The sequence below is a fragment of the Gopherus flavomarginatus genome, chromosome 16 (genome assembly GCF_025201925.1).
Source record: "Gopherus flavomarginatus isolate rGopFla2 chromosome 16, rGopFla2.mat.asm, whole genome shotgun sequence".
NCBI classification, from domain to species: Eukaryota; Metazoa; Chordata; order Testudines; family Testudinidae; genus Gopherus; species Gopherus flavomarginatus.
Window position 1 is genome coordinate 2,684,611 of NC_066632.1, and position 27,953 is coordinate 2,712,563.

Genomic DNA, 27,953 nt, shown 5'->3' on the forward strand with positions numbered 1-27,953 from the left:
CCCCCACAGGCCGGCGTAGAACCCAGGCGTCCTGATTCCCAGCCCTCCCCTCACCCCCCCAGCTGGGCATAGAACCCAGGTGTCCTGACCCCTCCCCCCCGCCACAGGCCCGCGTAGAACCCAGGCGTCCTGACCCCTCTCCATCTAACCCTTACCCCCCCCCCCCACAGCTGGGCATAGAACCCAGGTGTCCTGACCCCCCCATCTAACCCCTACCCCCCACAGCTGGGCATAGAACCCAGGTGTCCTGATTCCCAGCCCTCCCCTCACCCTCGCAGCTGGGCATAGAACCCAGGTGTCCTGACCCCTCCCTCCATCTAACCCTTCCCCCCCCACAGGCCAGCATAGAACCCAGGCCTCCTGACCCCCCCATCTAACCCCTACCCCCCACAGCTGGGCATAGAACCCAGGCGTCCTGATTCCCAGCCCTCCCCTCACCCCCCCCCAGCTGGGCATAGAACCCAGGCGTCCTGACCCCTCTCTCCATCTAACCCTTAACCCCCCCTCCTCCCACAGCTGGGCATAGAACCCAGGTGTCCTGACCCCCCCATCTAACCCCTACCCCCCACAGCTGGGCATAGAATCCAGGTGTCCTGATTCCCAGCCCTCCCCTCACCCTCCCAGCTGGGCATAGAACCCAGGTGTCCTGACCACCTCCTCCACCCAAGCACCAGTGGGAAACCACTGGGCCTTGGTCCCCGGCTAGAGTGAGGGCTACAGCCAGCCACAGCAGGGTCCTGGGGGAAGGTCAGGGGGTCTCCAAGCTGCTTCTATCCCCAGCTCTGCCCAGGGACGTCGCTTCCTCGGCCTGGGGGCAGGTAATTCAGTTCTTTAGCACCACAGCTGTTAGCGACCCCCCAGGCCAATGCCTGGGTCAGGGTCGGGCCCTGCTCAAGGGGCAGCAGGTGCCGCAGGCTAATGCCACACTGGTGAGAAATGTGTTTCCTTTGATCACTTTTGAATTTGCCCCCCAGTTTCCTTCACCAGCCCTGCCTCATATGGAGGCTGGGACTCCCCTGCCCCGTGATCCCTGCACCGGGCCCAGGCCTCTGCACATCCTTGTCCCTGTGCCAGGCAGCCACAGTGTAACCAGCACCCGTGACTAAGCTCAGCCTGGCCTCCACTGTTCCCAGCAGAGGCTGTGCCTGTGACACATTCATCCCGTCCCCCCTCCTGGCCCCCCGGCCAGAGAAAACCCTTCTTCTAAATCTCCATCCTCCACTGCCCCCAGCCGCAGCTTGGCCGTGCCATGAAAAGACTCAACGGCCCCCACCGCTGGCACCAAGAAGAAACCAAAAAAGTCATTTTTTTAATGTTAAAACTTTTACAAAAAATACAATACAATAAACAATTCAATAAATAGAAAAAAATTACAAAATTACAGGATTTTTTTTCTTTTTTTTTTGTAATATAGGCAGGGAAACAAAACAAACCAACAAACAACCCAACAATGACCGGGAAGTACAAACCAGAGCAGGAGGGCTCCTCACCAGAGCTGTGCAATACAGAACAATAGCGGCTGCCCCTCCTCGGCTCTCAAGGGACACGGAGCATTAAAGTCAAACAGCCCCCACCTCCACGTCATTTCAGACCCTCTCTTCATATATATTAATTTCTTTTAGATTCTCTCATCTTCACAAGAATCGAGTTTGTAACGTGCCCGGGCGTCTTTCCTGAGTAGAATTTAGCCAGAGGAAAACAGAGTTTTGGAGAGGGGGGAGCGCACCCTCTGCTGGAGATTGAGAAATTACCCTCCCCCCCACCAGGGTAGAAAAAGAAACAAAAACCCTCCAGTCTCCTAAGTCTTGTTCTGGCCTGAAGCAAGGGGAGGCTTGAGGTATGAAATGAGCACTGCTACAAGCCAGGAAAGCTTCCAGCCCCCCCGAGCCTTGCGCTAGGAAAGGCCAGATTAGGAATCCTTCACTTGGGGGTGTCTGCAGAACAGATCACACCCCCATCCCCACAGGGGTGCAACACAGGCTGGATCAGGGTCCCCCCCCTTTCTTTACTGGGATCGATTTAGCTCCCCGACCCCTTGCAACTGGGTCCTGGATTCATCTACATCTTCCCTCCCTGCAGGGGTCAGAGCAGAAATACTGGGGGTGGAGGGAAGACAGGACCAGAGATAAGAGGGGGGGTTGGTCCCTAAATATTCAACTGGAAAGCCCCCCCCCCCAGCTGGAAAAGAACTGAAGAACTGCCGGAAATCCACCAGGACTGCGGCTTGGGGCTGGGCACACCAGACTGGCAGGCAGGCGCTTGTGCCCCTCGCCCAGCTGCCCCGTGCTGGGAGAGAGGCAGCCCCGGAGGTTGGAGGTTGCAGGGGCCAGGCCCAGGGCCGGAGCCCCCCATTCCTGGAGATGGTTTTGGGAGGTAGCAGGGGAACGGCCAGGCTAGAAACAAGGGTAGACGAGCCCTGCAGCTGGGGCTCCCCAGCCTCTCCCAGAGCTGAACGACGGCTGGTCCAGCTCCCTTCTCGGGGTGGAGCCAGGACAGGCGGGGGCTTCAGCTGTCACAGGTTCAAATTCCCAAAGGGGAATTTATGGGCAAAAATGGTAGAGAGAGCCAGGGTGGAGACAGGGCTGATTTCCAAGAATTACGGATCCCCCACCTCGCTCAAGAGCAGCAGGAAGCCAGCAGAGCCCCCCGGGGGCTGGCTAAGATCAGAAGCATCTCACAGCTGCTGCCAAGACCAAGACCAGGCCCAGCCCCTTCTGCCCGAGGATCGGGCCCCCAGCCCCTCCCCATCAAACCCAGGCTGGTCCCACCGCCAGCTGCTTCTGCCCAGCTCCGAGCCCCGGGCTCGGCTCTCAGAGATGATCCTTCAAGGCAGCCAGCCGGTAGCCGCAGCCAGCCTGCAGTAATACTGAAATCTGCAACTCCTACAACCCCACCATGAGTCTGCCCCCCCAACTATCAATTAAACACTGGAGAGAAACGGGTCCTTCAAGACGGTACAGAGCCCCCCCCCACCCCATTGACCAGGTCCTGGCCCAGGGACCCCCAGTCAGATGGGCTTTTGTCAAACCAGCCCCACCCTCAAGGGGCAGTGATGTGGGGGTTCCCCCGCTGACTCCATAGACCCCCAACTGATCCAAGCTGGGGGGCAGGGGAGGATCAGCCCGTGGTCCGGGCCCCTAGCCAAATCGCTCCCGCACCAGGAGCATGAGTTTCTTCTTGCCCTTGTAGGTCTGTTTGAGGTTGTCGAGGAACTGGCCGAACTGCAGGTGCCCGTCGGGGGCCAGCAGGAAGGTCTCGCGGGCCTTGCACAGGAACTCGATGAACTCGCTGTAGTGCCGGGGGCTGATGTGGGTGAGGCGGGAGTGGGTGGTGCTGACGTAGGCGGCGATGGCTGCCTCCAGCAGCTGGCAGAGGGGGGCTTTGTCCAGGCCGGGGGGCTTGGGGGTGTGGCGGCGGCCCGAGAGGGCGGCCAGGCCCGGCGGGGGCAGGCTCCAGCGGTGCAGGATGTCGGAGAGCATGGGGGCGCACTGCACGCTCTGGATGATGAGGGGCACGATGGCCGAGAGCTGGTTCTTGCCCAGCGAGTGGCTGAGCGAGCAGGCCCACAGCACGTCGTTCACGGCCGGGTGCGTGTCCTGGTTGAAGGCGATGCTGAGGTGGGAGAAGGCCAAGGTGGCCAGTTTGTAGGCGCGGAGGGGCAGCCCCCGGTGCTCCATGTAGCGGGCCACGGTGAAGAGGTGGGAGTGGCCCATGCCGGCTGCGGCGGCCGAGTCCAGCACGATCTGGTAGGCGGCCTCGAAGGCGGCGTGGTCCTTCTCGCACAGGGTCAGGGCCGGCAGCGAGCAGTTCTGCGGGTCCTTCATGGCGCACTGCAGGGCTACGGCCCGGGCCTGGGCACACAGCTCGTCCTGCTGCCCGAAGGCCAGGTTGAGGCGCAGCAGGGTGGCCGGGGTGGTGCCCGTCACAGCCACGATGGTGGTGGCTTCGATGGGGGTGAAGAGGCTGTACCAGTTCTGCATGATGTTCATCAGCGCCTGCACTCCTGGGGGGAGGGGCGGGGTCAATGCAGCTCACGGGTCTCCACCCGCCCGCCAACCCCCCAGCGGGCAGGGATCGGCCCCATCCAAAGAGACAGCAACTTGCCCAACTCCAGCCGGGACGAGAACCCAGGAGTCTGGGGACCCTACCGGTCCCCTGCTCTCACCACTAGACCCCGCTCCCCTCCCAGGGCAGGGACGAGAACCAGGAGTCCTGGCTCCCAGCCATGCTGGGTTGGTAGATCCATGTTATGAGCTGGGAGCACCAGGTGCCATGTTAGAGGGATGGGGACAAGTGGGATGGGGCGGAGGGTCGGCTGGGCTGAGGACCATTCATGGGTATCACTACGGGGGGAGGGTGTCCATTGCCCCCCCCCCCCCGCTAACCCACTCACCAATCTCAGTGGCACAGCTCACCAGCCAGCGCACCATCTCCCTCCGGCGCCACGTCATGGTATTCAGAGTCATCCGCATCACCTGTGGGGGGGGCGGGGGGGACGCAGCTCGTGACAGTGGCCAGACCACAGCCCCCACAAGACAGAGCCCCCACAGCGGGGAGCCCATCTACAGCTGCCGTGTACTCAGAGCCTTGCACCAGAGGGGCTGAGAGCACACGGGGAGGAGTCACTGCATGGAAATGGAAACTGAGGCACAATGGGGGAAGGAACTGGCTCAAGGTCTCTCAGTGAATCTGTGGTAGAGCTGGGAGCAGAACCCAGGAGCCCTGACTCATAGCCCACCCCCACTCTCACCACTAGTTGCCACACCCTTCCCACTGCGTGCTGTTAAGCAGCTGCTGCACCCCACCCAGAGGGGGCTGCATGTCAGTGCTGGTCAAGCGACCGCAGTGATAGGGTCTGTCAAGATCTTCATGCTCCTCCAGTGAGGACGCAGCCGTCGTTCCCCCCGCCCCATACCTGCAGGCCGAGCTCCAGGGAGATGTTGAGCAGCGTGGTGTCCGGTGAGGCGCTGGCCGGCGTCGCAGTCTTACAGGCGTCCTGGGCCAGTTTGAACAGGAGGGCAGGGGAGTGGATGTTCTGCTGGATGGACCCCAGGACCGTGTGCAGCCACTTGGGGTCTCCTAGACCAGGGATGGGGGGCAGAGATTAGCCCCAGGGGTGGCTGGGACACCCAGGGGAAGAGGATCTGCAAAGCTGCAGGGCTAGGAACTAGGGGAGCCCAACTGAAGCCCCCACAGTCCTGGTTCCCAGAGGGGCTGACGCCTGCAGCTCCCAGCGATCACAGGGGCCCAGCTCCCGAGCTGCAGGAAGGGACTACAAAGAGTTCCCGCTGTAGGGGGCGCCAGTTCCCATCTGGCAGCAGGGTGGGGACTGGCTGGCCCAGGGGCGCGGGGAATGGGGCAGGGGCCTTTCCCCTCTAGGGGGTGCCAGATTCCCAGCCAGCCCTAGGGCACAGACTGGGTGGCCCAGGGGGGCAGGGAATGGGGCAGGGGCCTTTCCCCTCTAGGGGGTGCCAGATTCCCAGCCAGCCCTAGGGCACGGACTGGGTGGCCCAGGGGGGCAGGGAATGGGGCAGGGGCCTTTCCCCTCTAGGGGGTGCCAGATTCCCAGCCAGCCCTAGGGCACGGACTGGGTGGCCCAGGGGGGCAGGGAATGGGGCAGGGGCCTTTCCCCTCTAGGGGGTGCCAGATTCCCAGCCAGCCCTAGGGCACGGACTGGGTGGCCCAGGGGGGCAGGGAATGGGGCAGGGGCCTTTCCCCTCTAGGGGGTGCCAGATTCCCAGCCAGCCCCAGGGCACGGACTGGGTGGCCCAGGGAGGCAGGGAATGGGGTTGGGGCCTGTCCTCTCTGGGGGATGCCAGATTCCCAGCCAGCCCCAGGGCACGGACTGGGTGGCCCAGGGAGGCAGGGAATGGGGTTGGGGCCTGTCCTCTCTGGGGGATGCCAGATTCCCAGACAGCCCCAGGGCAGGGACTGACTGGTCGAGTGGGACGGGGAACGGGGCAGGGGCCTGCCCTCTCTAGGGGGCGCCAGCTCCCATCCAGCCCCAGGCTGAGATCTCACATCCTTTCCCACAGGAAGGGGATCGGGGACGCGGGGGGGCCTGCCTGGCCCAGAGGAACAAGCGTCTATCACAGAAGCTCAGGGCTCTGGGTCTCCTCGTCCTCCTATGGGATCAGCATGGGGCCGTGCAAGGGACTTGACCTGGGCACTCAGTCAGTGGCAGAGGAGGGATTAGATCCCTGGAGATCCAGTGCCCAATTCTACCCCTCTGCACTGTGACGATTAGACCCCACTCCCCTCTCGGAGCTGGGGCAGAACCCAGGAGTCCTGGCTCCCAGGCCTGTGCTCCAAGCACTGGCCCAGCATCTGGCTTCACCTTTGGCTGCGGTGAGCATGGCCGATGCCAGCTCGCACTGGCGCGTCTCCAGGTGGCCCAGGATGAACCAGCGGGGAAAGCGATTGGCCATCATGGAGTCCAGTGGGTTCTGGTGGAGGATGTCCCCGGTCGGCATCACCGTCTCCAGCACAGGGAGCCTGCGGATGGGAGAAGGGGCTGGTCAAGGGAGCTCCCCCAAGCCTGGGCTCAGCAGGACAAGCAGCAAAAGAACCAGGAGTCCTGGCTCCCAGTCCCCCCAGCACTAAGCTAGCGAAGGCCAGGACTGCAACAGGGCTTAAGAGAACCGGATAAATTCATGGAGGTTACGTCCGTTAACGGCTATTAGCCAGGCTGGGTAAGGAATGGTGTCCCTAGCCTCTGTTCATCAGAGGATGGAGACGGATGGCAGGAGAGAGATCACTTGATCATTGCCTGTTAGGTTCACTCCCTCTGGGGCACCTGGCATTGGTCACTGTCGGCAGACAGGACACTGGGCTGGATGGACCTTTGGTCTGACCCATTCTGGCCGTTCTTATGTTAACCTCAAGACACCCCCCCCGCCCCCCGAGCCAGGGAGAGAACCCAGGCGTCCCAGCCACTCCCTGGTCCCGAAGGCAACAGGAGGGGAGACACACTTGATATTGCCCCCCTCAACATCCCCTAGGGGTACGGCTCATTCAGTGGGGGGTGGGGGTGTGGATGGGCCCCTCCTCACATGTCCCTGTGCCCCTGCTGGGTGGCTCACAGGCATGGGGTTTGGGGGGGGGTACCCATTGCAGCCACTGCCTGGGCTCTCCTCAGGCCTCTAGGAGCAGTTTGGGGGGAGGCAGGATCTCAGACCCAGAGAGGGCAGGGGAGGAATAGCTGCGCAACATGGGTGCGGGGGGGGGCAGCAGCTGGGGGTACCCAGGCTGCGCTGCAGGGCGGGGGGGGGGGGGGATGTGGCTCAGAGAGCTGGAGGGGGGGAAGCAGCTGGGGGTACCCAGGCTGCGCTGCAGGGGAAGGGGGAAGGTGCCTCAGAGAGCTGGGGTGGGGGGGAGCGGCTGGGGGTACCCAGGCTGCGCTGCAGGGCAGGCAGGGAGGTGGCTTGGAGAGCTGGGGCAGGGGGGGGAGCGGCTGGGGGTACCCAGGCTGCGCTGCAGGATGGGGGATGACCACCAAGGCAGGGAGTGGGGCAGCCCGGTTAGGCAGCTGATGCCAGGCCCAGCTGGTGGGCAGAGCCCCCTCGGGTACATACCTCATGGCTCTCAGTGCCAGGCGATAGGCCAGGTCGGCGTCGTGGGGCAGCAGGGCGGAGAAGAGGTAGCGGGCGAAGGTGTGCATGGGCACACTCTCCCGGAACACCACCTCCCCGAAGCCGCTGAACGGGCCGCCTGGCAGGGGACAGACGCCAGGGTGAGGGGCTGGCTGGGCTGAGCACCCTGCCCCGCCCCACTGGAATCCCAGAGCACAGCTGGGCAGCGCATCAGCCAATCACAGCACAGCCTGCCTCGAGGGGCAGCCTCCTGATGGAGCCGAGCCCCTCTCCTCGCAGGTTGCCCCCAACTTGGAGCAGGGAGGGCAGGATCCCTCCCTAGCCGGCGACGGGGCCCTGGATCCCAGCCCCCCAGGGTGCTGCAGGCCCTGCCCTGCCCGGTACCTTCCAGCAGCAGTGCCGCCTGCTTGCGGAGCACCTGCACCAGCCTCTCGTCCGGCTCCATCTCGTCCAGCAGGGCGATGAGCTGCTCCTCGCTCCGCACCACCTTGTCCTGGGCGTAGAGCCCCTCGGGCATGGCCCGCTGCTGCCCCAGCCCCGCCAGCGCCACCTCCAGTGCCAGCGCCAGGTACGACTCACCCGAGCCGGGGCTGGAGGGGACGGGCACGTGCTGGTACAGCACCTTCTTCTTCCCATCCACCGCTGCATCTGCAAACGGGGGGGTGGAGGTCAGCCAAGGGCGGTATGCCCCCTCCCCCTCCGGTGCAGGAGGAGATGGGAGCCCTGGACTGACCCAGGAGTACAGACACCGATGCAGACCCTCTAGTCTGTGCCAGCACGCCCCCTCCCCATTGCCAAGGGGGGGGTCACCAGGATCTCTGCTTGCAACCCTCCCGTCACAGAGCGTGGTACATCCTGCCCCATCCTCCCCCCCAGTCACAGAGCATGTCACATCCCACCCCATACCTGGATAGAGCGACAACCCCTCCTGGTCCGTGCGGCAGGGCTCCAGGAGGGTCCGGCACAGGCAGCCGATGGGGTCCAGGGGGTGGCCCACCCAGCCCTCCAGGTTGGTGATGGACGTGCTGCCCTTGTGCAGTATCTCTGTGGGGAGGGGGGAAGGCCCATGAGACGCTGACTCAGTTCCCCCCAAACCCCCCCAGCTGAGAGCGGCCACACTCGTTGCACGGGAGCCCCTCCCAGCCCAGAGCCCCCGGCTGGGGCTGGCACGTCCATCTCCCGCTATTAGACGTCAAGGCCATGAGCAGAGCAAGGAACCCAGGCATCCTGGCTTCCAGCTGGCTCCACCCACTAGACCTTCCCCCCACGCCCCCCAGGACTGGGAATAGAACCCAGGCATCCTGCCTCCCAGCCCCTCCCCCACCTTTCTTCTGCTGCTTGTAGCTCTCGAGCTGGTGGCGGCGCTGCAGGCGCATGGTGTTGCCCACGGCGGTGGCCAGGCGCAGGGCCTCGCGGGGGTAGCCGTGGGAGCACAGGGCATCCACGCGGGCGCAGGCTGTGGGGAAGGGGTCGCCCAGCCAGAGCGGGCGGCCCTGGGGGTCGAAGCAGAGCTTGTCGCCGCCTGTCTTCATGCCCAGGCCGTAGCAGTCGCTGCCGAGGATCTTCTGCAGGTGGCAGTCGCCCCAGCGCAGCTCCCCGGCCTTGATGGCGCGGCCGAAGACGGTCTGGTGGGCGCCGGCTGAGGGGGGGAAAGCCAGAATCAGGGCAGGGCACCATGAGACTAAGCCTGTCCCCACTAGGGGGCACCAGCTCTGATCCAGCCCCAGGGGGGTGGGGAATGGGGTTCGGGGCCTTTCCCCTCTAGGGGCTCCCCTGAGATGTGAGCCATGGGAAGGAAGCAGACCCTCCCCACACTGCCCTGCTCCCAGCTCCATCCATCCCCACCCAAGGGTCCCTCCAGCCTATCCCCTGCATCTCCACTCCAAGTTCCCACTCCTGTCCCCCGCATGGGGCCCAGATTCTGTGTCCCCCCCCCGTACCTGCGCTGGGGACTGAGGGGAGCTGCAGGGCCGCGGTGGCTCCAGGCACATCAAAGGAATAGTTCCCCTCCTCCAAGGGGCAGACATCCAGCTTGTTCCATTTCTTTAGCAGCGCCAGCCACGGGGCGCGCTCCTCCGGTTTGCAATGGGGGTTCAGGACCACACACACCCACAGGGCCCCTGCAGCAGGGAGAAGGGGGTGACACAGGCATCAGGCAAACCAGGCTGCAGGTGCTGCGGGTCGGGAGTGAGGGGCATCAGCAGATTAGCCTGGGAGATGCTAGTCCACGCGTCTCCCTCCCTTACCCAGCTCGTCCCACAGCTGCCGGCACTTGTCCGTCATGCCGGCTCCCTGCTGCCTCCACAGGGCCAGGCGCGGGTCCTCCAGGAACTGCTCCGTCATCAGGATCAGCATTCGGGCACCGTTGGAGTCCCGCATCCGCAGCATCTCGCGTACCTGGGGGGGTGGGAGCAACTCAGGGGGGGCTTGCAACCTCTATGGCCTGAGGCAGATGGAGCCGGAGCCTGGGGAGGGGAGGGGGGAGGCCAGGAGGCCCCCAGCCAGGGATGCTCCCCCCTTAGCTACAGCAGAGACCCCCGCACTGCAGGGCAAAAAGGGGGCAGGCAGTGCCCCCTCCATGGGAAGAGGGGCCTGGGGGAGAGTGGTCCCCCCCCTCGGTTCTGGGGGAAGTCATGGAGGAGACAGGACCCCAACTTGGGGGGCGGAAGGGAGAGGACACAGCCAGGCCGGGGGCAGGGAGGTTGTGGCCCTGCTGAGGCTGGGGACCCTTGGAGGGGGGCACGGGGGGGCGGGGCACGAGTTACCTTGTTGAACATGGACTGCAGCTGCTTGCTGGCTCCATAGTACCCGCCGCTGGACAGGAGCTGCCTGACCTGCTCTTGGATCTGCTCTTCATCCAGGTGCCAGCAATTGGCGTCCTCGATGCTGGCGCCAGCCGTGGGGTCTGGGGCGCCTGGAGGTGGGGGGGACACACACAAAGTCAGCAGGACAGAACCTCTTGCTCCCCTGGGACTCCACCTCCCCTCTTGGGCACAGGGGTGGGGGAGGGCATGACAGAGGCCCCTGCTCTGCAGCCAACCAGGGGCAGGGCCTAGGCTCTAGAGCAATTTAGGGGCCCCACCCAGCAGCCAATGGGTGGGGGGAGGCAGATCCGATTCTACAGCAACCCGAGGTCCCCCCACTCTGTAGCCAATGGGAGGTGGATCCCAAGGCCGAGAGCGACCCAGGGGTCCCCCCACTCTGTAGCCAATGGGAGGCAAATCCCAAGGCCTAGAGCAACCCAGGGGTCCCCCCACTCCGTAGCCAATGGAAGGCAGATCCCAGAGCCAAGAGCGACCCAGGGGTCCCCTCACTCTGTAGCCAATGAAAGGCGGATCCCAGAGCCAAGAGCGACCCAGGGGTCCCCCTACTCCGTAGCCAATGGAAGGCGCTCCCTCCGTACCGTGCACGCGGTTGATCTCAGAGCCCAGCAGAAGGATCTCATCGGCCAGCCGCTGGGCAGTGGGCAGCACCTCGGTGTGGTGGGCGCTGATCAGGTACTGGACGAACTTCTGCAGCTGGTCGCGGTTCATCTGGGAGAGAGTCTCGGAGATGGGCAGGCGCAGCTCCACCTGCCGGGCGTTGCGGATGCGGTAGAGCGACAGTGCCACCACGTGGGCGCAGTAGAAGATGTCCCGGTTGTCGCAGGCGCAGCTCACCGACGTGATCTTGCAACGGTCAAAGCTGATGGAGACGAGGAAGCTCGGCTCTGGCTCGCTGGGGCCAGCCGGCTCCGTCACTGTCCCACTCAGGTGGAAGCCTGGGGACAGGAGGGGACAGGGTTGCTGTGGGAAGGGGGGAAGTGGTCCCCTGCTCCAGCCACTAGACCCCACTCTCCTCCCAGAGCCGGGGGTAGAACCCAGGACTTATGGTCCCAGACCCCTGCTCTAACCACTAGACCCCACTCCCCTTCCAGAGCCAGGGGTAGAAACCAGGAGTTATGTGTCCCATACCCCCTGCTCTAACCACTAGACACCTCCTGCCCATTGTCTATGGAGACTGGGAGCTCTCTGGGGGAGAGCCCATCTCTCCCCGTGTGTCTAGGCTGCACCCAGCACAGTGGGGCCCCCGATCTCGGTTGGAGCCTGCACAGGGCCTGGCCTAACAGGGGGTCCCGATCCCAGCTGAGGTCTCTAGGTGCTGCCAGGGAGTCGTCCCCGTGGAGCTGCCATGGGGAATCTGTGCAGCGCTTGGCCCAGCGAAGGCCCCAGTCTCAGCTGAGGTCTCTAGGTGCTGCCAAGGAGTCGGCCCCGGGCTCCCCCCTCAGCTTCTCTGGCACAGAATCACCAGGTCGGTCGGGAAGCCGCCCCATGAGGTCACCACCTCCCACCCCCTGCGCCGAGGCAGGGCCAAGGAAACCTCGACTGGCTCTGAAACCCTCCAGGGATGGGGATCCCGCAGCCCTCCGGGACGCCTGGCCCTGAGAGTTAGACGGTTCCCCTAATATCCAGCCAAAATCTCCCCTGCTGCAGGTGAAGCTCAGGGCTTCCTGTCCTGCCTCCAGCGGCTGCGGAGAACAATCCCTCCCCGTCCTCTGGTAACCGACTTCCAGCCTGCAGGAGGCCAGGAGCTCCAGGGCACCTGACAAATCCACGCCGGCAATTCCTCCGGGCCCCATTTTCTCCCCTTTCCTCGCAGGCCAACGCTCTCCTCCGGACTCTCCCCAACTGCCCCACCTCTTCCCGCCAGGGCGGTCCCCCCAGCACCAACCTCCCAGGCCAGACACACCCCCCGCCTTGGACCTCACCCCACGTTGTGCACCATTGTGGGGCCCATATTCAATTTGTGAACCACTATCACCTCAGGTCCTTTATTTCCCCCTTCAGAGCCACCCCTTGGGTACGGCAAATTGGGGAGATCGCCCTGGGCCCCGCACTTTGGGGGGCCTCCCCGCGCTTCTATAAAATCATGAAGTGGTGGCAGGAAGGTGAGGGGGGAAGCAGGCAGGCGGGGTGAGGAGGTGAATGGGGAGGCAAGCAGCAGGCAGGCGAGTGGGGGAGGGCAAAGAGGAGCCCCCCTACCAGAACATCCCCCTCCCCACAGGGCCTCCTGCCACCAGTGGGGCCTGCCAGTCAGTGTCTCCCCCTCTGTGCCTACCCCCTGCCAGCTGTTTCGTGGCAGCAGGAAGCGCTGGGGGAGCAGGGGGGAGAAGACAGGGCACAGAGCACTTGGGGGAGGGGGCAGAACTTGGTGGGGAAGAGGCAGGGTGAGGCCTTGGGAAAGGGGTTGACTTGGGGTGGGGCCTGGGCAGAGCCGGGGGAGGGGAAGGACCCCCTGGCAGATTAGAAACTCTGCACCCCTGTCCCGGGCCCTGCACCCCCTGGGGCCGGCGCTGGCCCCGTCTTGGAGCTGAGCCTTTTGCTTTTTCCGTCCTCAGCGCAGGGTTTTCCTCTTTTTACTGAAGTGCATCTTGCTGATTTCAGACCCATTCTCTGATCTGTCGTCACCATCCTGAATTCGAATCCTGCCTCCAAAGCACGACCCGCCCCTCGCCACCATCCGCAGATTTCATCAGCGTCCCCTCCCTCATCCGCGTCATTAACGAAACCGGCCAATGGTGCTGGACCCAGGACACAGCCCTGTGGGACCCCACCAGATACGTCCTCCCCGCTGGAGGCCAAACCAGCCTGAGTACAGTCATTCAAGCCGCTGTGCCCCCACCTTATCGTAATTCCATCTAGACCACATCCCCCACGTCTGCTCAAGAGAGCGTCACGTGGGCCTGGGCCAAAAGCCTGCATAGAATCACCCCACCCCACCCCCCAGGCCAGGAACACGGTCAAAGGAGGCCATTAGCGTGGTCTGCCCTTGACAGATGCTGGCCACCTCTTATCAACTGTTTGTTTGTTGCAGTATCTTTCCTGCTATCAGGGTCAGGCTGACTGGTCCCAGGTTCCCAGGCCTCCTCCTTCCCCTTTTTAAGAGACATGACTGCCCGGCTCGGGTCCTCTGGGCCCTCACCGGGCCTCCAGGAGCTCTCCAAGGGGTGACATTGCTTCAGCTAGTTCTGCAAGTCCCCAGGACGAATGCACCGGGCCCTGCCGACTTGCACACAGCTAATTGCGCCAAGTCTCCTTGCGCCTTTCGTGTTAGTATGAACGGTGCTGAGCCCCCGCTCGCCATTAACCGCTGTAGCAATGACTGAAGCCAAACAGGCTCTAAACGCCTCAGCCTTCCTGAGGTCACCAGCGATGGGCTCTCTGGCCCTGCTGAATAGTGGCCCGGCTCTTTCCTTCGCCTTTCTTTTGCTCCTGCTGCTTTTAAGGAATCTCTTGGTATTGCGGCTCGTGTCCCTCGCCCGATAACTCGTTTTGTGCCTTAGCCACTCTCAGGGCCGGGGCAACCATTTAGGCGACTGCCCGCTGGCATTCGGGGGGCACCATTTTCTTTGGCAGCGACCGCGGTGGCTGGATCTTCAGCCACCCTGGTCGCCACCGGCATTTAGGTGGAGGGAGCTGGGGCAGAGGAGTGCGGGGAGGGCCACCTGCAGCAAGTAAGGGGGGGGTGGCACGCAGGGGAACTCCCCGCCCCAGCTCACCCCTGCTCCGCCTCCTCCCCGAGCACACCGGGGCTGCTTCATTTCTCCTGCCTCCCAGGCTTGCGGTACCTAAGCCGATTGGCGCGGCAAGCCTGGGAGGCGGGAGAAGTGAAGCAGCCCCGGCATGCTCAGGGAGGAGGTGGGGCAGGGGTGAGCTGCTTCAAGGGGGGTGCCTCAGGGCGGAGGGGGGGAGCTGCCGTGGAGGGGAGGCCTCAGGGTGGGGGCGCTGGGGGGGAGGGCGCAAGGTGGAAGTTTTGCCTAGGACACAAAACATCCTTGCACTGCCCTGGCCGTTCTCAGTCTGTCCCCGCCAGCCCGGGCTCCTTCTCGGCATTTGTTCCCTCTTTTGGCAGGGCCCTTTCGCAGTTTCAAGTCATTAAAAGCCATTCCCCTCCCCGGGTCACCTGCAGCCCCCCTCCCCCCCCCCGGCCAGGAGCAGGTGTTTGCGGGTGAATCCCCGGGAGGCTGGGCTGACGAGCGCTGGCTTGTCCGGGGGACGGGGCAGGGGAGGTCAGCCCGCGTGGCACACACCCAGCACCGCGGTGAATCACACGGGTGAGACGGGTATTGGGGAGATGGGAGGGGGTGACACAGACACCCTGATGGAACCAGTCCGCGGCAGGCACGGGTGGCAGGTGCTGACGTCTGACCGAGACTGGCCCAGGGCCAGCTGGTGACTCACGGTGGCGCAGCTGGGGGTGGAACCCATGGCTGCCGGCTCATGTCCCCGCACGCCTCAGGCTGGACTGGAGCCAGTGGCACACACGGGAGGGGCTAGAACCAGGAAGAGGAACAGGCAGTGGGAAGGGTGGGTGCCGGGACACAGAAACCACCCAGGCCACCCTCCCCTGACTGAGACTGCGGGGAGTAGACAGACACAGTTACCACCCAGGGACTGTGCTTCAGCCCGGCTGCAGTCCCCACAGTCCAGAGGGGACCCGTCACACCCCAGGCCAGAGAGAAATCCAGGCACTTCACCCACCCACCCTGGAGAGAGACACCACCCACAGTCCTGGGCTGGGGTCCCGCGTGGCTGGATCGGAAGGCCGGGTGGGGTGGTGGTGAAGGAGCTGGGCTCAGGGAGATCCATGCTCGGTTCCCAGCTCTGCTAGACTCTGGGTGTTGTCCAGCAAGTCAGTGTCAATCTGTGCCTCAGTTTCCCCCCTCCCCCCAATCTACAAGGACAGGCTAATAATCAATCCTCTACTGGGAGTGAGAGCTCTGTGGGGCAGGGACCGTCTCTCACTAAGGCGTGGGGAGAGGGGGGCTGCAGCACCCAGATCCCTAGCACAGAGAACCAGAAACCACAAGCTTATAACCTTCACTGGGATGCAGGATTCTTCACTTCCTGTCTTAAACAGAGGTGTGGCTTGTACACAGCTGCTGCATTTCAGTGCCGGGTGGGGGGGATCCCGGTACAAACAGCCCCTGCGTCCCATCCCAGAGGCAGCTGCCTCTAACCACCGCCATTATATAGACAAATGGCAAACTTTCCAGATCTGTTCAGCAATCCCCACTGGCCCTCAGAGCCCTCGGCTCCACCAGCAAGAACCCGCTAACAACGTTCCTTCCTCAAAGAGGGCGGCGTGAACCCCAGCGTTCGAGCTGGATTCAGACGGGCAGTTGCACTGAGATGGCCGCTCTCATGCGGTTTGGGTAAGATCCTCCTCCCGCTCCCAGCTCTCCACCCTAGAAGCGGCTGCATCTCAGAGACAGGTGAGATTTAGATGGTGGGGTCCTTAGAGACGAAATAGAGAAACAGACCCGACAAGCTTCCAGCCTGAAGACGGAAACTCCATTAAATGTCTCACTCCCCCTGAGCCTGTGACCCTGGACACTGGATTGTGTTTCAAACACAGTAAATGCCACGGCACCTGCTCTGAGATCTCCGGGGCGGGGGGAGCATTACAATCCAGGGAGCACGAAGAGGGTTAGAAATACACAGCCCTGGCCGTAGGAGCCAGCCAAACAGCTACAACCAGGCTGATTTCAGTGACTATTAGGGATATTACGGTGGCCCTAGTCAAGACTGGGGCCCCATTGTGTCAGGTGCTGCAAAGACAGCGAGTCCCTGCCTTGAAGAGCTCACAGTCCAAAAAGACACAGGGTGGGAGGGGAACTGAGGCACGGGGCAGGGATGTGCCCAAGCTCACATGGCAGAGCCAGGAAAAGAACCCCGGCGTCCTGACTCCCAGCCTGGTGCCTGGGCCAAGCTGCCTCTAGTTCCACTCCAGACACGGCGTCAGGTCAGCGGTGGGAGTTGCATCTCGGCTCCAGGCGCACTCAAAGCTGCCCTGCGTCCGGCTTGGAGCAGGGGAGCAGGACAAGCCGAGTTCTAACTTTCACCCCATGGGCTCTGCCCACCCCCCTCACATGAGGTGAGCACGCAGGGGCTGCTCCCCCCATTCCAGGACAGCACGCCCAGAAATCCCCAGCACCCACGGGAGCTCTGGGGCAGAGGGGCTGGGGGCAAGCAGTCGACTGAGGTTAGTCCTCCCCCTCCCCCAAACGCACAACCCCTCCCCGGCTCTCCAGCCCACTTCCCATCTCCGCAGCTCAGTATCCCCTTGGAAATCGGCCACCGTTCCCCAAAGGGGAGCCGCTCATCCCTCTGCACCTCCAAGAGTGCCCGGCCCCACCCCAAACTGGGCCTGCATTTATCACCCCGAGAACGAGCTCCTGGGTGGCCTGGCAGCTGCGCCAGCCCCAGCGCGGACGTGTTTCTAACCCAGCTGCTCTAGGAACCGCTAGGCACTGAGCCGACGCTGCCTGGGGCGTCACCAGCCTGCTCGGGCGGCAAAGGGCCAAGAGCTCGAGGAGCTGACTTCCCAGGGCCTGGACGCTGGGGAGGCTCTGGAGTTCGAAGGGGAACAGGGACTGCCTGCCCGGATCAAGGCAGAGACCCAGCTGTCCACCTCCCTCTGCTTCTGGGCACAGAAGCAGCCCCCTGAGGGATAACCTGCCCCCACATGAGGCCTCCCCCAGGGCATCCACACTGCAGCGTAAGCCTGGGTTTACAACGGCTGGACCCTGGTGGCGCTGACGCCTCTGCGCTGCACCATCTTCTGCCTGAAGTCTGCACCTTCCCCTGAGTCCACACTGCGAAATGACAGGGCTCGGACCAGAGCCACAGCAGGGCTTGGGCTGAGAACCCCCGACCCCCCCACAGCAGGGTCTCGGGACCGGTGCCTGAACAGAGTCAGACTGATGTGTCCTGGGCCCAACGCGGAGAGTCAGAGCCCAGGTTTACACGGTAGTGTAGCCGATACTCTTCTACTCAGAAGAAAGAGGTGGTCCATCCCTTCCTAGATGGCTGCGAGCAGTAACTGCAGCTAGCGTTGTTACCCATGTAAAACATCCAATCCCTCTGACCCTTACTAAATTCTCAGCCCCGCTGCCATCCAGTGGCCAGGGGTTCCACAGGCTAACACAATTGTCAGACAGTCGTTCCTTCGAGCAGTTTGGAAGAAGATGCATTTTCATTTAACCAGTGTCCCCTTGATCTCATGCTGCAAGACAGAGTCCCTGCAGCCAAACACTCTTCAGCTCAGACATCTGCTAGCATCTTTCCTTCCCTCTGTGAGCTTTTACACCAAGAACACATGAGCTTAAGCTACCCCATTGGCCCCAGCAGTAACTCTGCAGAACGAGGACACAGCAGCATCTTAGAGACAGGCAGGAGGGCTCTGGCCTCAGCTTTGCAAATTCAGCTAGTGGAGAAGGTGCTGGGTCTGGCCTCCACCTGGATATTTCACATCAGCAATCCTGCCTTGAAGGCAGGCACGGGCCGCATTCAGAAGAGCTGGTGATGAAGGGCATGTGAGCCCTGCAGGTCCAGCTGCATCCAGGTAGCTGGCTCCACATGGCTTCCAAGACACAGCTCTGTAATAGCGACAGGGCCCATCTGAGCAGATCAGGGCTGGAGCACAGCCCAGAGACATGGCTAGGACCGGTCCACACAATCACAACCAGGGGTTGGAAATGGATCCTCTGCCAAGGTGGCTGTATCAGCCTGTGTTTCTGCCGCTGCGAACAACAAACCCCCAGTTCAGTGACCCTCAGCAGTATGTCTCAAAGCACTTCACGAACAAGGTCGGAATTATATCCCTGCTTAACATGTGGGGAAACTGAGGCACGGAGCCAGGACCTGACTTGCCCTTTGTCACCCAGCAGGCCAACGGCAGAACTGGGAACAGAACCCAGGGCTCCTGCATCCCCATCCAATGCTCTAGCCATAAGGTCACACTGCCACCCCATTCAGCACCTCCCATACTGCATTCCCGCATGTATGACGCCTATCAAATAAATCGGCCTTTCCATTAGTAGCTCAGAGATGCTGGACACACAATCGGGCCCTAATACAAAGCAGTGTCGGGAGTGAAACCTGGAGCCGGCTCCCTGCACGCAGCTGCACATACAGGCTCACAAGGCCTTAATTCCCAGGATTGCCTGGGCCTTTCCCTATCAGAGGGCCGCTGGCGTGAAATAGCCAAGCGAGTGCCAGACCCGACACCTTCCCGGGAGCTGAATTTGCAAAGCTGGGTGCTGGAGATGCTGCTGTGTCCTCATTCCATGGAGTTACTTCTGGGACAACAACGGGGGGGGGGGCGGGGGAGGGCGAAAGCTTGCGGCCTTGTGGCACGCAACCCTCCAGCAAGAGACGTCAGAGCAAGACAGAGCCCCTTATGTCCATGGGTCTCTCACTGCAGGAACCCCTGAGGGCACCCACTTGTACAACAATGGGACTCTGTTGAGCATTTTCAGACCCTCAGATCCAGTGAGGAGCAAATTTCAAGTCCACCCACAGGAGTGTCTGATTTTCAACACACACAAGGCAAAGCCATGTTGCGGGTACGCTTGTCTGTACTAGACCTCCCCTCAGCCAGTTTGGAGAGTTTATTTCCAGGCACTTCCCTGGGGCAAGGGGAAATATTTGAGGTTATTTTCCCCACTGGGGCGAAGGGGATCGTAGTTTTCACCAGTGTCAGGGAGAAGAACCTGATTTCACACAACACCGGCCCCAACTGGAACCACGTTTGAAAGAGACAAACAGACTTTTGTTTCCTAACTGAGATGGGGACGGGAAGCCCTGGAAGTTGGTTGAGGAGTTGCTAGCGCAGACACACAGACCCCCCAACCCTCAGCTGCCTACAGTTTCTCCTGTAGCACCTGGAACAGCCCTTTGGGGGCAGGATAGAGTCGAATGGGGAGAGCTCAGACACAGGCAAAGCCAAGTATTTTGGGCTAAGCAGCCAGGACCAGGAAGACAACCTGACGCACCACACTAGAGACAGGGAGTGGTGGGTCCACAGGACATGGGGCTTCTCCCAGGGGCCTGGCCGCTGCTGATCTGAAGGTGCTAGTGTTGGGACAGCAAAGGGCTGGGGGATGCTGCAAGCGGGACGGGACCCAGCCCTGGGGAACGGGTCCCAGAGAGCAATACCAGCTGGGGGAAGAGGTCTGGATCCCAGGGTGTGGGCCTGTCCCATCTCAGCAGCTGAGATTCAGCCTGGTTCTTAGGGCAGCAATTGTCCATGTCACAAACCCCAGGAATGGGAATCATAGAATATCAGGGTTGGAAGGGACCTCAGGAGATCATCTAATCCAACCCTCTGCACAAAGCAGGATCAATCCCCAAATCGCCCCCTCAAGGATTGAACTCACAACCCTGGGTTTAGCGGAGTGATCAGCCTCAGAGTCCCATCCCCCTCGCCCCCCGACTGATTGGGGTCCCTGTTGTACCAGGTGCTGCACACTCACAATCCTTGATCACAATTAGGGACCTGTTCTGGGTGCTGCACAGACACTCCTGACGTGGGGGTCCCTGTCGTTCTGGGTGCCTCATGGAGCCCCCTGTCCATGACTGGGGACCCCTGTCATGCCACATGCCACACAGGGGCACTCCACAACCACGATCCAGGCCCCTCATGCCAGGCACCACACAGATCCTCCCCCCTCCAGCTAGCACAGGCTGCACAGACGCAGAGCGACAGCTAAATGGAGACAACAGAGGAAGGATCGCCCCTGTTTTAGATCTGGGGAACCTGAGGCCCAGAGAGACGCAGCGACTTGCCCAAGGAGTCTGTGGCAGAGCCAGGCAGTGAAACTCCAGTCCCAATCCTGTGCCAATTCCTCTCTCTCAGGCAGGCGCAGCCGGGGGACTGAGGGGTTCCCTGCTGATGCCCTCGCAGCGAGGATCTACCTATGCAGTAACTTTTGCCAGCCCCAACTGCCCTCTGTCCCGGCCCCCACCATGCCCCGCTCCCAAGCCCCCAGCAGGTGACACTCACCCACTTGCAGCACCCGGTCAACAGCCCCTGATTGCAGCAGGTGCAAGCCACGGTTGAAAGGCACCCGGGAGTCTCGCTCGCCTTCGGGAGGGTGGCAGCCAAGGGACGAGTACATGCAGATCTCACGCTCGCTGCGTGGGAAGGACCAGAACACAATCCGCTTCTGCACAGGCTCCGGGACGCGGGAGAATCGCTCCTCCACCTGCAGCGCACAGGGCCAGGGGAGGAAGGGACACAGCATCAGTTACCCACCTGGTCTCAGCCAGCGACTCGAGCTCTTCCTGCCCTAGGCAGGCAAAGGCCTGTGGAAACTTATAGGCCAACAATCTTCCAAGTGGCACCAGAGTAGCAAGGATGTTTCAGTCACTGGCCCGGCCCAGCCGCTAGCTAGGATGAGCCTGCACCTGGGAGCCAAGGCTGATGAGATGCCCCCTTGGGGAGCCAGTTTGGTTGAGCAGGGAGGCAGCTCAGCTGCTGTTCCTAGACGCCCTCCAGAGCGAGGTGCACATGGGGCATCTCTGAAGCATTCTCCCTAGAGCATGATGGGAGGGAAGTGGGGTCTAGTGGCTAGAGCAGGGGACAACTCATAGATCCTGTGGAATGCTCCCCATCACTACAAGCCCAACCCAGTGGCCGCTGGCTAAAAACGGCCACCGTGGCTCTGCTGGCTTGGAAGACTCAAAGGGGAACAGAGACAAGGTGTGTGGGGAGCAAGGACCATGACAACAACCCAGGCCCTGGAGACACACCAGGCCAGGGAATGAAACAGCACCTCAGCAACGAGTCAGTTTCCTCTTGGTGAGATTTTCCAGTCTGACCTGCGTTCTCATAGCCGGGCTGACGCCAGCGCCCCACCGCCCCCGGCACTGCACAGCCCCAGGCTGAAGGGCCCTGCCTGCCCCACACAACACAACAGACACACAAGGGAAGGATCATGCCCCCCCTCTTCACAGAGGAGGAAAACAGAACCGCAGAGTGGGGCAGTAACTTGTCTGAGGCCACACAGGGTGAGGCTGGGTCCAGTATGCCGCTCACACAGCCCCTAGACTCAACCCACTCGTGATCAATGAGCTCGTTTCTCACTGTGGGCCCAATCCTACATATTTTTTAGGTGATCCTGTTGCCCTTGAACAGGCAAAGCTCCTGGGAGCTTCCCCCAAGCGAGAGGTGCAGGATCAGGGCTCCTTGTGACTAGCCCTCCATCCGTAAATTGGAAGGCTGGGCTATGCAATTACATTAAAGCCCCAGAGTGTGTTATTTTCAAGTACTGCCTGAGGTCTATTTCCCCCCACCAGGGAAATGTCAGGGGGTCAGAAATTAATTACAGATGAGGTTCAAAAAGGCAGATTTAGGTCTCCATGACGCAGGGGCTCAGAGCAAAGAGAAAAAAAAAAAAACCACTGTCAGTTTCACCACAGAAAAAAACAGGCCGCCCTTGTTTGCATGTTTTCCTCTGTCAACCCCCTCAAAGCGGAGCAATTGGTGACTGGGAGGAGGGGGCAGCGGGAGGCTGGATTCAGCTGAGTGGCCCCCGCAAACAAGGAGCCAGCCAGTGTTAAAAGCAGAGACTTGAACAAGAAAGTGCTTGCCACTTAAAAATAAACTGTGTTACAGAACTGGGGAGCATCCGGGCCATCACACAGACAGAAAGAGCCCCAACAGATTCATTAGACACCAGCACGGATACGCAAGGTGTGAAATACACCCTGAGGAAGGGGGTGTCTATTTTATGTGAGGGCCTCGCAATCTTTACTGTATTTATCCTCACCCCTCCCCTGTGAGACAGGGCAGAGCTAGAACCTCCAAGAAACAGAGGGGAAACCGAGGCACAGAGCAGTGCTGGAACTTTTTCCCAGCAAGGGCATCAGTGGCAGAGCAAGGAACTGAACCTGGCTCTTGGCTCACGCACTAACCACTTTCTTCTCCCTCAGCATGCAGCCCCCAAGCTGGGCGGGCCACCTGGGTCTGGGCTAGGAGGAATGGGGCAAGAGGCACATTTAGGATCTCACAGTGAGGTGTGGACTCTTCATTTACAGTTGGACCCTCAGCGTCCAAAAAAAAGGATCACGCCTTTCCAGGGCCATCCCAGTGCTGACGTTCTCTGACCCCAGGATCTCTCTCTATCTCTGCAACCAGCCCCTCGCCACCTTCAGCCCCTCATCCAGCAACGGGGAAGGGCATGACATGGCACCTAGGACAAAAACGGATGATCTAAGCATTGGAGGGACCAATTCTCTGCAGGGCAAAATCTCACCCACTTGTGGGTCTTTACAGCAGGCCCTCAGCACAGCCCCTCTCCAGCAGAAGGGTAAAGCCAGGCAGCACCAAGAACACAGCTGAGGTCTAAGCAGTCTTTATTTTTAGCAGGTCCTGTCAGCCCCCTGCTAAATGAGTCTCTGGGGCTGATCCTTGGATGAAAGGAAGCTGCCCTTTTTAAAGCCACCTCTCTCACATGTTCCAGAGCATGAAGCCTCAGCATGTCCTGGTGGCGGGGGCTAGCGGGGAAGGGTTCATTCATCTCGGGGAGGGGTGTCATGACAGGAGACTCCCATTTGACAAGTTTCCCAGCCTGACCGAAACCAAATCCCTTCCCTGGGAGAGAATCGTCCCAGCAGCCTGGATTCTCGGGGGTGGGGGTGGAGAAAGGTGGGTTAAACACTGGTTTCGAGGGTGGGGGGAGTCAGGCCCACATTCAGACAAGCAGGGAGACACACCCCAAGTCTGGTCCCCACCCCCCTGCCCAGCCGCTTGCCAAGGCTCCCTCCGGGGTCACGTCTCCAGGGTTTTGCCCGGACTAGTTTAGAAGTCCCAAGCGATGGGGCGCCCATCTGTTCCCAGCTCTCGCTCTCTGCACATAATTTCCCTGGTACCCAGCTCGAACTCAGGAATCCAGGGCATGCAGGGGCCTCCTGGGTCATTGCCTCCAGTTCCAGAGGCAACCCCTGAAACTCCCCTTTGCTCAGCTGCCATCCTCCCCAATAGACGAACAGGCCCCTCCCCACCAGTGCTCCCCACTGGGGCAGCCAAGCTGGGGAAGCCGGAGGAGGGGCTGGGCCAGGATTCCCCGTCACCCCAAAAGGAGGTCAAAGAGCCACCCAGCAATTTAAAGAGGGCTGGTCTGTCCTGGGTGTGAGTAACCACTTCCTCTGACCCCAAGCAGTATCACCCTGCCCGCAAGCAGGCACCCGCTTTGGGGCAGGGGAGGAGGCGTGGGTGGCAAGAGGCTGCTCAGCCAGCGGGGTGCGGGGGCTGCTGCTGGCACAGAGGGTGAGAAGGTCAGTAGGGGGGTTGCCCCAATGGCTGACACCTGCTGTAGGAGCATCCCACGACAGTGCGAGAAGGGACCAGGGGCTGGGGAAGAGAATCAGGCAGAGCCACCCCAAGGGACGAGACTGGGGAAAATGCCCCGGTGGGTTATAGGGGCAGCCCTCAGAAGCCAGGGGGTGACAGGACATGGGGGGGAATAAGGGATAGAAAAATGGGTGGAGACTAGGGTACCCCCAGGAGGGCAGACACGGGGGGCTCCCCCAGGAGGGCTGACACGGTGGGGGGAGGAAGGGGGGCTCCCCCAGGAGGGCTGACACGGTGGGGGGAGGAAGGGGGGCTCCCCGGGCTCCCCCAGGAGGGCAGACACGGTGGGGGAGGAAGGGGGGCTCCCCCAGGAGGGCTGACACGGGAGGACACCCCCAGGGGACCGCCCCGGGGACACGTGGCGGGCCGGGGATCCCCGCCGGGGCCGGCCCCCTCACCTGCTCGAAGGCCCACGTCTCCGCCACCCTCTTGGCGCTGAGATCCAGCAGCGTCTCGGCCCTGCCGCCTTCTCCGCCCTCCGCGGCGGCCCCGGGCCCGGGCCCCTCGGGCCCCCGCCCGCCGCCGGGGGGGCCGCAGCGCCGCTTGGCGGCCGGGTGCTCCATGGGCTCGATCCCCGGGTCCCGAGCTCGGCGGCTCCCGTAGGCGGGGGGCTGGGGGGACGAGGTCTCCCTCGGGCCGAGCCGCTCTCGCCGCGCAGATCCCCCGCCGCTTCCTCCAGCCCCGCGATGCGGCCCCTTTAAGAAGCTCCACAACAATGAGCTCGACGGCTGCTTGATCCCCGGCTTCCCCTCCCCTTGCCTGGCCCCCATTGGCCGCCGGGCGGCAGCCCCCGCTTGCCCATGGCTGTCCCCGCTGTCAATCAGTGGCTGGGCCCCCTCCCCCACGTGGGAAGTCTGGAGAGAGCCGTCAATCAGGGCGGGAGGTCCACCAATCAGAGAGCGCGGGACCGGGAGGTGGTGCCCATATATGGGGAAGGTGGGCGTGGCCGAAGAACCTTCATTCACAACATTCGAAAGAGGCTGGATATGGCAACAAATGTAGCAAGCGGGAGGTTGCGGTGGGTTCCGGCCCAGGACTCAGGAAGCAGGTTCCGCCCCCTCCCCGCCCAGGTACCCCCCCAGCTCCTCCCCCTTTATCTATCAGTCCCTTCCAGGGACCCCCCCAGGCTAACTCTCCCCCCCCCGGCGTCTCCCAGCCCAGGGACCCCCCTAGCTCTCCCCCCCCCCCCCGGCGTCTCCCAGCCCAGGGACCCCCCTAGCTCTCCCCCCCCCCCGGCGTCTCCCAGCCCAGGGACCCCCCTAGCTCTCCCCCCCCCCCGGCGTCTCCCAGCCCAGGGACCCCCCTAGCTCTCCCCCCCCCCCCGGCGTCTCCCAGCCCAGGGACCCCCCCTAGCTCTCCCCCCCCCCGGCGTCTCCCAGCCCAGGGACCCCCCTAGCTCTCCCCCCCCCCCCGGCGTCTCGCAGCCCAGGGACCCCCCTAGCTCTCCCCCCCCCCCCGGCGTCTCGCAGCCCAGGGACCCCCCTAGCTCTCCCCCCCCCCCCGGCGTCTCGCAGCCCAGGGACCCCCCTAGCTCTCCCCCCCCCCCCGGCGTCTCGCAGCCCAGGGACCCCCCTAGCTCTCCCCCCCCCCCGGCGTCTCGCAGCCCAGGGACCCCCCTAGCTCTCCCCCCCCCCCCGGCGTCTCGCAGCCCAGGGACCCCCCCTAGCTCTCCCCCCCCCCCCGGCGTCTCGCAGCCCAGGGACCCCCCTAGCTCTCCCCCCCCCCCGGCGTCTCGCAGCCCAGGGACCCCCCTAGCTCTCCCCCCCCCCCGGCGTCTCGCAGCCCAGGGACCCCCCTAGCTCTCCCCCCCCCCCGGCGTCTCGCAGCCCAGGGACCCCCCTAGCTCTCCCCCCCCCCCGGCGTCTCGCAGCCCAGGGACCCCCCTAGCTCTCCCCCCCCCCCCGGCGTCTCGCAGCCCAGGGACCCCCCTAGCTCTCCCCCCCCCCCCCGGCGTCTCGCAGCCCAGGGACCCCCCTAGCTCTCCCCCCCCCCCCGGCGTCTCGCAGCCCAGGGACCCCCCTAGCTCTCCCCCCCCCCCCCGGCGTCTCGCAGCCCAGGGACCCCCCTAGCTCTCCCCCCCCCCCCGGCGTCTCGCAGCCCAGGGACCCCCCTAGCTCTCCCCCCCCCCCCGGCGTCTCGCAGCCCAGGGACCCCCCTAGCTCTCCCCCCCCCCCGGCGTCTCGCAGCCCAGGGACCCCCCTAGCTCTCCCCCCCCCCGGCGTCTCGCAGCCCAGGGACCCCCCTAGCTCTCCCCCCCCCCGGCGTCTCGCAGCCCAGGGACCCCCCTAGCTCTCCCCCCCCCCGGCGTCTCGCAGCCCAGGGACCCCCCTAGCTCTCCCCCCCCCCGGCGTCTCGCAGCCCAGGGACCCCCCTAGCTCTCCCCCCCCCCGGCGTCTCGCAGCCCAGGGACCCCCCTAGCTCTCCCCCCCCCCCCGGCGTCTCGCAGCCCAGGGACCCCCCTAGCTCTCCCCCCCCCCGGCGTCTCGCAGCCCAGGGACCCCCCTAGCTCTCCCCCCCCCCGGCGTCTCGCAGCCCAGGGACCCCGCCCCCAGTTTCTCCTCCTCCCGCATGCCCCACACCATGGACATCCCCCTGGCTCTTCGTCCTCCTACTTCATCTTCCGGACTAGGGGATCCCTCGGCCCCAGCGGGATCCTCCTGCTGCGGTTCCCACTTCTAGCTCAGCACCTCTCCTATTCCTCCTGCTGCAAGCAGATCACCCACCCCGTGTGCAGGTTCCACCCAGGAGCACGTACCTCCCACCCCAGGGCAGCACGTTCCCATCTGTCTCCCATCCCATGCAAACCAGAGCGATGCATGCAAATCCCCTTCCCCTGTGGAAGAACTCAAAAGGGCTCCGGTTAATTTTACAGGACTGCTGGGGAGGGATGGATAATATCCAGAGCCTATGGCTCGAGTGTCCCCCGCCCCTTTCTCTGTTACTATCCGCTGTCGCCTCACCTCCCTAGAGGTGGCTGCATTTCAGTAGGTTTCAGACAAGAGGAGGCTCTTTGTGATTCTGCTGGCATAGGGCAGAAACTTGGGGAAACTCGGAATGAGTTTTGGAAGCCCAGGTAGCCTTTCCCCTTAGGGGCAACACACTTTATATTGGGCGGTGTCTGAGGCAGAGTTAGAGGCACCATTCCGTGCACAGGACATCTGAGTGCTGCTACTTCCTGGAGAGAGGGTACATAGAGCCCATTCCATGCCATGCTCTGTCGTGGGGGTAACAATTGGGGGTTCAGCTGGGTACAGGTTTTGGTTATCCCATCCTTTCCATATCTTGCCAGGGGAGGTTATAGCAGATAGGGATCCCTGACCTAACAAGAGGTGGCTTCTCACCAGATCTTCCTGCTTTGTAGGAAAGGCCAGTATCATTATCTCCTTTTGTAGATGGGGAAACTGAGGTACAGCAGAGATGTGACTTACTCAAGCCCCAGTCAGAGATAAGAAGAGAACCCAAGTCTCCTGGGCCCGTGCTCTAGTCTCCTTCATTTACATGGCACTACTGAATGAACAGGACAAGCGATGAGTGTGGAACTCTGTCACACTTCCTATGTAATAGCTTACATTCAGACTTGGATTACTTAGTGATGATTAATGATTGCTTGCAGGAGAGTAGCCAACTGCAATACAATTTTGCATTGTATTAAACATCTCATTTTGCATTTCTAAGACCCAGTCAGGAGCCAGATAATCAGGAATCGTGTTCAAAGGAGTTCTTGCTAAAACTTGTTCCAAATCTCAACGCTCGTTGGGTCTGAGCCTGTTAAGAAACCACAGTGCGGCCTAGATTCAAGGTAGGATTTGGAAGCATTAGTGCCTTTCTTGGACAAGCAGGTACTTGTGTACAGGGGACACTGGCTATGAGGTGATTGTCCCACTGACTCCCTGCCTAAAAATGATTAAAAAGCAACTTGGTTTCTCTTCAGAGCCATGGGATAGTGGATAAAGCACTGGACAGGGACTTGGGAGACCAGCATTTTATTCCTAGGTCTGCCACTGGGTGACATTGGACAAGCCACTTTGCCTTTCTGTGCCCCAGTTTCCCCCTCTGTAAAATGGGGATAAGGATGCTGACCTCCTTTGTAAAGTGCTTTGAGAGCTGCTGATGAAAAGCTGATGGATAGAAACTAGGGATTGTTATTAATCTATTGCAGTGAAGATGCAACTAAGGCATGTG

The 27,953-nt window shown here is 62.3% G+C and overlaps 1 protein-coding gene across 3 annotated transcripts; it reads right to left on the bottom strand.

Moving 5' to 3' along the window:
* Window positions 1-1,286: 1,286 nt before the first annotated feature.
* ZSWIM4 (zinc finger SWIM-type containing 4) lies at window positions 1,287-24,748 on the bottom strand. 3 transcript variants are annotated; one of them, XM_050925130.1, is made up of 15 exons: window positions 24,170-24,231; window positions 22,430-22,611; window positions 20,421-20,622; window positions 10,996-11,352; window positions 10,358-10,506; window positions 9,839-9,989; window positions 9,533-9,712; window positions 8,917-9,231; window positions 8,499-8,636; window positions 7,977-8,240; window positions 7,575-7,710; window positions 6,338-6,495; window positions 4,916-5,079; window positions 4,394-4,475; window positions 1,287-4,003 (listed from the first exon to the last, which is right to left on the bottom strand). In XM_050925130.1, exons 2-15 carry the CDS (start codon window positions 22,448-22,450, stop codon window positions 3,138-3,140), a joined length of 3,183 nt encoding a protein of 1,060 aa, XP_050781087.1. In that variant the 5' UTR covers window positions 22,451-22,611; window positions 24,170-24,231; the 3' UTR covers window positions 1,287-3,137. The 3 variants fall into 3 exon arrangements, with proteins under 3 accessions (XP_050781087.1, XP_050781088.1, XP_050781085.1); XM_050925131.1 differs by lacking the exons at window positions 22,430-22,611; window positions 24,170-24,231 and adding an exon at window positions 24,727-24,748; XM_050925128.1 differs by lacking the exon at window positions 22,430-22,611 and having other exon boundaries at window positions 24,170-24,335.
* Between the last annotated feature and the right edge of the window lie 3,205 nt (window positions 24,749-27,953).

What these genes read in the sequence shown, in the direction of transcription:
- ZSWIM4 (XM_050925128.1), bottom strand. Translation starts at nt 24,334, where the DNA reads ATGGAGCACCCGGCCGCCAAGCGGCGCTGCGGCCCCCCCGGCGGCGGG. An exon ending in CCCCTCAGTCCCCAGCGCAG is followed by an intron (nt 9,232 to 9,532) that starts GTACGGGGGGGG and finishes TCCCCCCCTCAG; the next exon opens with CCGGCGCCCACCAGACCGTC. An exon ending in CTGGCACTGAGAGCCATGAG is followed by an intron (nt 6,496 to 7,574) that starts GTATGTACCCGA and finishes TCCCATCCGCAG; the next exon opens with GCTCCCTGTGCTGGAGACGG.